This window comes from Acanthamoeba castellanii (genome assembly GCF_000313135.1).
Source record: "Acanthamoeba castellanii str. Neff unplaced genomic scaffold scf7180000084777, whole genome shotgun sequence".
Lineage (NCBI taxonomy): Eukaryota > Discosea > Longamoebia > Acanthamoebidae > Acanthamoeba > Acanthamoeba castellanii.
The window spans coordinates 1,056,301-1,066,522 of record NW_004457712.1 but is presented as its reverse complement, the minus strand read 5'-3'; the positions used below and the strand labels follow the sequence as shown (position 1 = coordinate 1,066,522).

The 10,222-nt window shown below is 64.2% G+C and overlaps 2 protein-coding genes across 2 annotated transcripts in view; one reads left to right on the top strand and one right to left on the bottom strand.

Annotated features, from left to right (window-relative positions):
- ACA1_294900 (cytohesin 2, putative) overlaps positions 1-8,183 on the top strand; it is a gene marked incomplete at both ends in the record, with an annotated part of 8,463 nt that extends 280 nt beyond the window's left edge. The window contains 21 exon segments of the mRNA XM_004368134.1: positions 216-451; positions 520-587; positions 612-875; positions 1,080-1,301; positions 1,430-1,512; positions 1,586-2,198; positions 2,297-2,379; positions 2,490-2,775; positions 2,938-3,030; positions 3,129-3,164; positions 3,178-3,359; positions 3,506-3,719; positions 3,809-4,019; positions 4,148-4,310; positions 4,432-4,624; positions 4,799-5,117; positions 5,380-5,594; positions 5,720-6,058; positions 6,212-7,018; positions 7,214-7,444; positions 7,548-8,183. Of these exon segments, the coding sequence (XP_004368191.1) occupies positions 216-451; positions 520-587; positions 612-875; positions 1,080-1,301; positions 1,430-1,512; positions 1,586-2,198; positions 2,297-2,379; positions 2,490-2,775; positions 2,938-3,030; positions 3,129-3,164; positions 3,178-3,359; positions 3,506-3,719; positions 3,809-4,019; positions 4,148-4,310; positions 4,432-4,624; positions 4,799-5,117; positions 5,380-5,594; positions 5,720-6,058; positions 6,212-7,018; positions 7,214-7,444; positions 7,548-8,183 (5,494 nt within the window).
- A 298-nt stretch (positions 8,184-8,481) lies between these two features.
- Positions 8,482-10,215, bottom strand: ACA1_294890 (uncharacterized protein; the record flags this gene model as incomplete). The annotated part of the gene is made up of 5 exons (XM_004368132.1): positions 8,482-8,574; positions 8,672-8,761; positions 8,881-9,604; positions 9,774-9,944; positions 10,136-10,215. 5 exons carry the CDS (start codon positions 10,213-10,215, stop codon positions 8,482-8,484), a joined length of 1,158 nt encoding a protein of 385 aa, XP_004368189.1.
- Between the last annotated feature and the right edge of the window lie 7 nt (positions 10,216-10,222).

Below are 10,222 nucleotides of genomic sequence, written 5' to 3'. Positions count from 1 at the left end.
CTCCAGGGGTAATCGAAGAAAGGTGGGTACCAGGGCTCGTCTGCAAGAACAGAACAGCAAGTGGTTTACCCAGGCACCGTGGTGTCTTTTATTATTATTATTATTATTATTATTCCTTGTTTTTTGTTTGTTTGCGTATTTTGGCCCCTTTTTATTTGATTAATTGTTTGGTTTTGCATCTGGCTTCTTGTGGGTGGGTGCGTGCGTGCGTGCAGGGGGGTGCGGGTGGGGTTCACGCTGCAACCGGAGGCCGGGGTGCGCGCGGGCCAGCAGGTGGTGGTCAAGGCCAAGGTGGTGGAGGTCGGGCGGGAGGTGCCCCTCCTGGCCGCCCAGTTTGAGCGGGCCGTGGGGCGCAGCGGCCTCCTCTTCTCCCTCACCCACGCCTCGCCTGCCCTCCCCATCCTCTACCTCCACCTCTCTCTCGTCACCCGCCCCAAAGCCCTCTCCTCCTGTACAGGACCCGCCTCTCTCTCCTCTCTCTCTCTCGCCCTCTTCGTGTGTGTGTGTGTGTGTGTGCAGCGCAACTGACTTGGCCGGGGCTGGCGGTGGTGGCGGTGGCGGCCGTGGCCGCTGGTGGCAACGAACTAGTTAGCAGAGCCGACGGAGCGAAGGTGCCAGCCCGGCCCGGCCGCAGCACACTGCGACGGCGGGGCACGATCCGGGGCGGTGGAGACGACGAGGAGGGCGCCGAGGCCGTGGCGCCATGCGAGCGAGACCACGGGTCGTGCCTGGTGAAGAGCATCGGGGCCGGCCACGTCCTCGGCACTCACGACCTCCTGTGCGCCCACCCCAAGCCCTGCTCTCGCGGCCCCTACGTCGGCGCGCGCATCGTCCCCGAGTCCAACGAACTCGCCGTCTATCTCACGATCCTCGAAGTGCGTGCCATCTTGGTTGTGCGTCGTGCGTCGTGGTTAGGTGCTGAAGTGTGTGTGTGTGTGTGTGTCCGAGTCCTGCGCGAGATCACGTTACTGAGATATACATATTTCTATGTGTGTATGTATTTTCGATATATGTTGTCGACACGCACACACACACACACGCACACGCACACGCACACGCACATGCACATGCACACGCAGAGATCGTCTCACGTGGGTCCGCTGGCCTTCCACTTGGCGGCGCGGATGGTGGGTGCGGGCGGCGGGGCGACCTACTCGTCGCCGTTCTTCGTGGAGGAGGGGCTGGTGAAGAAGGACGCCCTCCGGAACGTGTGGGACCTCGTCCGATTCATGGATCGCCTCGCCAGCGAAAAGCCCGACGATAAGGGCAACAAGGGACCCGCCGCCAAACCGCTCCGCAAGGTACGCCGTCGAGCGAACGATATATATATATATATCTATCTATATATCTATAGGCCTTTCCATACGCCAGAAACCACACCATATACACCGTATACACCGTTAACAAGTTACTCGCGCCACGCGTGCAGGTGCGGAAGAGCGTGGAGCTGGATCCTGCGTGCTGGGCCTCCACCTCCGCCTCCGAACGAAAGAAGCGCGACGCCCTCATCAAGTACGCCCCTCGTGTCTAGTACGCGCCACACAGCATATCGCACACGATCTCATGCCGACGCGACACACACCAGGAGCGTGGTGGAGAAGCTGTGCGATGGGCCGTCGGGCGAGCGGCTGCTGGTGGTGCAGGACCTGTCCGGGATGACGCTGCTGCACTACGCGTGCCTGCTGCACTACGCCGCGGCCGGCCAGTGGCTCCTGTCCCACATCCCGCGGCCGGCCCTCAACATGCAGGACATGAACGGCTGCACCGCCCTCCACTGGGCCGCCCACTCGGGCGCCGCGCCCCTCGTCGAGGCGCTCCTCCGCCACGACGCGTCGCCCTTCGTAGTTGACGAGCTGGGCCACGCGCCCGCCGACTACGCCCGGCGCGAGGGTCACCACGCGCTGGTCGATCTTCTGCCCGCCGCCGCCGCCACCGCCGCCCCCAGCGGCACTGCCACCCCGCCATCCGCCGGCGCGCCGGCTCCTTCGCCATCGTCCACGTCCTCGTTGTCGCCGCCGGTACCGTCGCGACGATCCACAACCTCGTCGTCGTCGTCGCCAGCCGGAATGACATCATCATCGTCGAGCACGCCCTTGGGACCCGGGTCGTCGTCATCGTCGTCCGTGGTGGCCACGGCCGTCGGCGGCCGCCCGAGCTCTGACTTGGCCGTAGTCCCCGGCGCCTCGCCCCTCCACCTCGTACCGCGCACCTCTCCCCCCCCCCAACATGCCAAGAGCTTCTTTCTTCCGCTCATTGTGGTTGCCTGGTGACTCACGGAAAACAATGCTGTCGACAGGCGGCAAGGGCCAATGACGTGCCTCAAATCCAGAGTCTCCTAAAACAGGGCGGCGTGCCCGTCGATTCCGCCGGCGAACAAGGGTAACACACACGCACCCCCCCCCACACGCCCACACGCCCACAATCCGACATATGCGCACACAGCACACAGCACGACACGCACGACTGACATGCGCGTGTGTGCGATGCAGGGCGACTGCGTTGCACTACGCGGCGTCGGCAGGCGCGGCCAAGGCGATGGCGGCGCTGCTGGACGCCGGGGCGGAGGTGGGCCGGACCGACGGTCGGGGCGCCACCGCGCTCCACCGGGCGAGTGCCTGCGCCGTGGGCAGCGAGGAGTGCGTGGGTCTCCTGCTCGACCGAGGCGCGACTCCGTGCGCCCAGGACGAGGCCGGCGCCAGCCCGCTCCACGTGGCCGTCCTCGCCGGCCTCCCGGGCACTGTCCTCCTCCTCCTCCGACGCGGCGCCTCGCTCACCGTACACCCCCCCCCGCCCTTCGCTGTTTTTCTCTTCGATCCTTTCGCTCTGGCCGGCTGAAGCAAAATGTCGATGGGTGGCGGTGGCTGGCTGGTGGTGGCTGGTGGCTGGTGGCTGGTGGCGGCGGCGATGGTGGTGGTGGTCGGGGTGGGCGGCGCGCAGGCGGGCGACGAGGACGGACGGGCGAGCCTGCACAAGGCCGCCTACGCGGGCCACGCCGCCATCTGCCAGCTGCTCATCGACAACGGCGCTGACGTTAACGCCACGCACGCCACCCCCCAACCCAAACCCAAATGCTGACGTGGCACTGACGATTCACGTGTGTGCGTGTCTTGTGGGTCGTGTGTGTGCAGGGACGGGCGGGGCGCTACGGCTCTGCACATCGCGGCGTACAAGGAGCAGCGGACGTGCGCGGAGCTGCTGATCAAGGCCGGGGCTGACGTCAACGCGACCGACACGTCGGGTGTGTCGGCCCTCCACCACGCGTGTTTCAAGGGCAACGAGCCCTTCACCCAGCTTCTCCTCGCGGCCGGCGCTCGCGTCAATGTCGGTGACACCCACGCCCAAACGCCTCTCGCCAATGCGTACGATATATACATCGTGTGTGTGTGGCACACTCACACTCACATCACACCACACAACACCACACACTCACACACACGCACACATGCACACGCACACGCACACACTCATTCAACTCATCGCACGCACGCACGCACGCACGCCACAGGTGCTATAAGGGGAAGGTGCAGGTGGTGCAGGCGCTGCTGAAGGCGGGGGCGGAGGTGGGGGCCGGAGCCGAGGGCGGGGGCGTCACGTCGGCGTTGCACCAGTGCGCCGTGCACGGGCACGACGACTGCCTGGCGGCCCTCCTCGACCACCCGTCCTCGTCCGCCGTCGACGTCAACCTGCTCGACAAGGAGGGCTCCACGCCTCTCCACAAGGTACCCCTCCCCCCTCCCGCCCCTCCTCCAGGCAGGCAGGCAGGCTCCAACTCTGCGATCGCGGGTTGCTGGGCGGTGGGGGGGGGCAGGCGGCGTACTTCGGGCATGCCGAGTGTGTGAAGCTGCTGCTGCGGGCCGGGGCCGACGTGACGCTGCAGGACGGGGAGGGGTCGACGCCGCTCCACAAGGCCGCCTTCTCCGGGCAGGCCACCAGCGCGGCCCTCCTCATCCAGGCCGGCGCCGACGTCGAGGCGCAGGACCGCGAGGACGGCACTCCCCTCCACAACGCCGCCTTCAACGGTGCGGCCCGCCTCTCCCAAGGTTATTTATACATATAATTTTTAGGTTAACGTGGATGCTGACGTCTGCCTCTATCTGTGCGTTTCCTCTTTTTCTTTTCTTTTCACACACACACACACAAACGAAAGGGCATGTGGAGTGCGTGCGGGTGTTGCTCGGGGCGCAGGCGAACCTGATCAGCGCCGACAGCAACGGGGCGTCCCCGCTCCACCTGGCCGTCCTCAACGGCCACCGCGAGTGCGCCGCGCTCCTCATCGAGAAGGGCTCCCTCGCTAACGCCCAGGACGACCGGTGCGCCCTCTCTCTCCAACCCCTCCCACCCGCCGCACCCACCCACCTACGTCGTGTGTGCCGTGTGCCGTGTGCCGCGTGCCGCGTGCCGTGTGTGTGACCGACAACGACAAAAACAAAGGGGGATGACGGCGTTGCACCACGGAGTGGAACACGGGAGCTGCGTGGGGCTGCTGCTGGAGGAGGACGCCCTGGTCGACGCGCAGGACCACGACGGCCGCACGCCCCTCTGGTACGCCGTGTCCGACGGCTACCGCGAATCCGCCGAAATCCTCCTGGCCCACGGGGCCAACCCCCACCTCAAGGACACCACCGTATCTCTACGCCCCGCCCCGCCCCACCACACCCCCTTCCTCTCCCCTAGCGATCATTTAGTCGTCGTCGTCGTCGTCGTCGTCAGTGGTATGTGGTGAATGATGAATGTGATCTAATTTGCTCTTCTTCCTCCTTCCGTGTGTGTGTGTGTGTGTGTGTGTGTGTGTGTGTAGGGCGAGTCGCCGGCGGACGTTGCAGCGGAGGAGCTGCGGGGCGTGATCGAGGCGGCGCTCAACACGCGGTCGGCCGAGGCGCGGCGGGAGAAGAAGCTGCAGCTGCAGACGGCGATCAAGAAGTTCAACCGAAACCCGGAGAAGGGCATCGAATACCTGGTGGCCCACGGCCTCAACGAGGGCACCCCGGTCGACATCGCCCATTTCCTCCGCAACACCTCCGGACTCAACAGAACCGCCGCGGGCGACTACCTCTCCGACCTCCCCGAAATCTGTCGACTCACTCTCCGCTGCTTCCTCTCCCAGCTCACCTTCGCCGGTACGTGGTGTCTCAACCCTCGCCACCTTCTGTCCACGCACGCACGCACGCACGCACGCACGCACGCACGCACGCACGCACGCACGCACGCACGACATACAGCAGGAGACTGGACCTTGGAATGGGATGGAATTCCTGGCCGTCGTCGTCGTCGTTCTTTATGTATATACAGAATATATGTATATACATAATGTATATATATATATATGGTTCTGTAGATGATGAGGCGAGGTAACCTGGTGGCTGGTGGGTTTCTGAGCAGAGCTGAGCCTGGACGAAGCGCTGCGGGTGTTCCTGGCCGAATTCCGATTGCCGGGCGAGGCCCAGAAGATCGATCGGCTAATGGAGGCCTTCGCCGCCAAGTACTGCGCCGACAACCCGCAGTCGGTCTTCCCCAACACCGACGCCGCCTACATCCTCTCCTTCTCCGTCATCATGCTCAACACCGACGCACACAACCCCGCCATCCAACAAAAGGTTTTCGCGCGTGCGTGTCGTGTGTGTGTCGTGTGTGGTGTCGTGTGTGGTGTCGTGTGTAACAACATTTATGATAAATGTGCATATGATGGTGGGCTAAAACGATGCGCGTTTGGAAAATACAGGACAAGATGACGAAGGCCGGGTTTGTGCGTAACAATCGGGGCATCAACGAGGGCGGGGACATGCCGGAGGAGTTCCTCGGGGCCATCTACGACCGGATCGTGCGGAACGAGATCAAGATGGAGTCGCCCAACACCTCGCTCTGGGTCAAGACCGAGCGCAAGGGGTGGCTCACCAAGCGCGGCGGCCGCATCCAGACCTGGAAGCGCCGCTGGTTCGTCCTCGCCGACAACGTCCTCTACTACTTCAAGGCTCCCGACTCCTCGGCCCCCTGCGGCATCATCCCCCTCGGTACCTTCTTCCCCCCCTTTGGCTGGCTGGCCCTTCGACTGGAAGAACTGGTGCGTCGCGAACGACAGGACCCTCACGCTCACCAACGACGACACGCACACGCACACGCACACCACACACACACACCACACACAACACACACCACACGCGGACACACACGGCATACGGGATTAGGTGGGTTGATGGTGCGGCCGTGGCGGAAGAAGTACTCGTTCGAGCTGTACACGGAGGACAAGCAGCAGATCATGGCCTGCAAGATGGTCAACGGCGCAACGGTGCAGGGCCACCACGACTCGTACGTCATCGCCTCGGACAACGCCCGGGACTCAGACGAGTGGGTGACGGCCCTGCAGGCCAACATCACCTCGTCGCCCTTCTACGAACTCATCCAGCGCCGCAAGGACCGCACCACTCAGGCCCGGCCCCCGCCATCGTCCTCCTCCTCCTCGTCGTCGTCATCGTCGTCGTCATCGTCGGCCCGCGGCAGCTTCTCGTCGTCGCGCAAGCCGGCGTCGCTCAACGGCGGTTCGTCGACCGGCCACGCCGCCTCGTCGATGCCGTCGTCGGCGTCGCCGCGCGCGTCCAAGCGGCCGGCGGTAGCGTCGACCATGTTCGCGTCGTCGTTGCCGTCGCCCTCGTCGTCGGCTTCCATGCCCCTCCTCCCGGCCCTCTCCTCGTCGCCCTCGTCGCCCTTCCCCCTCCCCTCCTCCTCGTCGCCCTCCGCCCCCCACCAGCCCCCTCCACCCTCGCCCTCCGCCTCCGACAAGTCCGCCAAGTCTTCCTCGTCGTCCGCTGTGCCCGCCGTTGCTGCGACGGATCTCGACGGTGCGTCGGACGCGATGGCCGCGGACGACACGACGGCGGCGTTGGATTGGAAGCTGCTCCATTCGCTGGGCATGATGTGCGCCACGGTCTACAAGAGCGGGAAGGCCATCCGCGAGGTCTATGGCAAGCACGCCCTCATCCACAAGTCGTCCCCACCCCTACGCGCCTTCGTCGTACACAATGAGGTACAACACACACACACACACACACCCCACCCACGAGCACACACACACACACACCCACGAGCACACACCCCTACTGCGACTACTACCTACCCCCCCCCGCGTGTCGCGTGCGGAATGCTGACCATCCGTCCTTTCTTTTTCTTTTTCTTTTCTTTTCTTTTTCGGTTTCCTTTTCCTTTTGGCGACGGCCAAAAGCCGAAGAAGGCGCAGCGGCTGGTCATCGGCGGCAGCCTGGCCCCGCTGCCGCCCTCTTCGGCAGGGCGCGCGGAGGAGGACGAGGACGAGGACGTGGTGGACCCCGCCGAGCACTACCGGCTGCCGGAGCTCACCAAGCGACTGATGGCCGGCCTCAGCAAGCACCTCCGCAAGGACCTCGCCATCGAACTCGCCGGCCACGCCCTCGGAGGCGTCGCCGCCGTCCTCCTCGTACATCGCCTCTCGCTCTCTCCCTCCCTCCCTCTCCCCCCCTCCACCAATCACCGATCCCTCCTTCTCATTGACGCTGTGTGTCGCGTGTCGTGTCGCGCAGGCCGAGGCGTTGGCGCAGGCGGGCTACAAGCTCGCGATGGTGACCACCTTCGGACAGCCGCGATTCCGCTCGTCGTCGTCGCCAGGGTCGGCGTCCGGGGTGCTGCCGCTGCGGGTCGTGTCCCGCACCGACCCCGTCTATCGCCTCTTCCCGGGCAGCTCCGGCCACCACCATGGGCCGGAGCTCGTTCTGCTCCCCGATCTCGCCTTCTTCTACGCCTCACCCGCGCCCGCGCCATCGCCCTCGCCATCTTCATCGTCATCGACGACATCGCCCTCATCGGCATCGCCGCCGGCGTTGCCGACGTCGCCGCTCTCACGACGGGCGGCGGGGGCCAAGGGCAAGGAGAAGTCGGCCAGGCGCGACAGTGAAGGCGGCGGCAAGACGGCCAAGGAGGAGAAGAAGAAGAACAAGAAGGACAAGAAGGACAACCACCGGAGGGACCGGAGCCCGTCCCCCGAGAAGAAGGAGAATCGGAGCCCGTCGCCACCCACATCGCCGGCGTCGGCACTGGAGGCGGCGGCGGGCGAGGAAGATGACGTGGAGACCTCGGCGGAGCACCGTATGGAGAGCTACCTCCGCAACCTCAAGGCCAAGGTCCGCGGCACGCCGTATCGCGCCCACCTCCTTACGTAAGCGTTGATCATCCAGGAAACCAACCGCACGCACCACAACGACGACGACGACCCTCACCACAAGGAGAGAGCCGAGGACCCACGCGCTTTCAAGAAAGAGACGGCTCTGTCGAACACATGTACCACCATCCACGAATGAAAGCAAACCAAATATCAAATAAAAGTTTACTTTGAAAACTGACGCAGTGAGCGCACCACCACCGGCCTCGTCGTCCTTGATCACAATGCGTCCTCTCAACCTCGCTTTTTCGTGGGCAACATGGTTTACTCATTCGTGATTCTCTCTCTCTCTCTTCTCGTTACTTGTGGGTGTTGAAGGTCATGTTCTCGGCTCCCGCCACGTTGTACAGGAAGCGATCCATGTTCGGCGGCAGCTTGCGCGCCTGCAGGCCCTGCGTGGGGGAAGGTTGTCGCCATTGGATACCCCCGGTTGCATGTAGTGATCACCCCCGCCCCCTCCCCCCACACACAGCCCACTTTCCAACTTACCTCGAGAGTGATGTACTTGTTGCCGTCCTCGTGTTCGACGCGCAACGCCGCCAGCTTGGTCAGCAGCTCCTTCGTCCGCACCGCCACCTCCTATTCACCCGCAGACAGCCACGCACGCGAAGGGCAATCAAGCGTCCATACCTTGTCGTGTGTTTCGCGTGTCGTGTCGTGTTGCGTTGTGTTGTGCGTGTGCCGTGAGCGTTGTGTACCTTGATGATGGCCTGAGCGGAGACGTCGGGGTCGGCAGCGGCCTGTAGGAGGTAGGTGGCGAGGTCCTTGTGGAAGGCGCCCATCTTGAAGTCGGGTGCGGCGTGGTCCATGACGCGCACGGTGCGCTGGTCGAGGTCGACGAGGACGTCGTAGAGGTCCGGCAGGGCGCGCACGCCCGGGTCGGTGAAGCCGGCCACGAACACGCCGGCCTGCTCGAGCTCGGCCAGCTGTGAGTCCGGGTCGAGTGTGACCCACGGCCGGAGCAGGCGGCCGCTCCAATCCTGGCGGTGCCACACGAGCGCCGGCAGGCCCCGCACGGCCGCGAGGACGTCGGTCACCGCCGCGCCGTAGACCGCCACGCGCTTCTTCATCAGCAGCGCTGTCCACACCACGATGAACTCCACGCCCAGGGCCGGCACCAGGTGCTTGATGTCGCTCACCAGCAGCGCCTTGCGCGGGTCGTGATCCGCCGCCACGAACCCGGCCGGCGCGTACCGCCCCTTGATCTGCACCGACAGAAAGCACTCCAGCAGCTTCGGCGGCGACGCACCCGACCCCGACGCGCCCGTGGCGGCGTTGACCATGGCGCGGAGGAGCGCCTCGTAGCGCTCCGGGTTGAAGCCCGTGCTGCTCACCACCACCGCCACCCACACCATCGTACCACCACCACCACCACCACCACCCGCCTCCTTCCCGTCCGCCCCCTGGATGTACACCCACGACCTGATTGACAACCGTCAGCGCAAGTCGTGTCGCGTGTGTGTGCGTGTAGCGCGTAGCGCGTAGCGTGTCGTTGCTGTGCCGTGCCGTGCCGTGTCGTGTCGTGTCGTGTCGTGTCGTGTCGTGTCGTGTCGTGTCGTGTCGTGTCGTGTCGTGTCGTGCGGTGCCGTACGTCTTGTATTTGGTGAAGATGAAGGGGTGGGGCGGCTGGTCGTCGGTGGCGGCAGCTTCGGCGTCGTCGTCGGTGCGCTGCTGGTGGCGCGCCGCGAGCGCGCCCGCAGCCAGGATCGTCACCCACTGCTCCAGCGCCGTGCGCAGGCCCTCCTCCGCCGCGGGGTACACCCTGTGCAGCGCACGACACCACAGCGGCGAGAAAAAAATCGATCAAAATATAAATATCTGTATCACGATATTAAAATAAATAACAACAATACATACAACAATATGGCACAAAATGTATTGTAATCATTGATTTTTAAAGTTGCCACGTTACACATTCAATTTGAAAAATCGCGTTTGGAGTGCGATTGGTACCAGGTGGTGAGGAGGTCTTCGTTGCGGTCACGCTCCAGGAGAGCCACACACTCCAACGTCTCGGCAGCCGGCGCTGCCATGATAAAG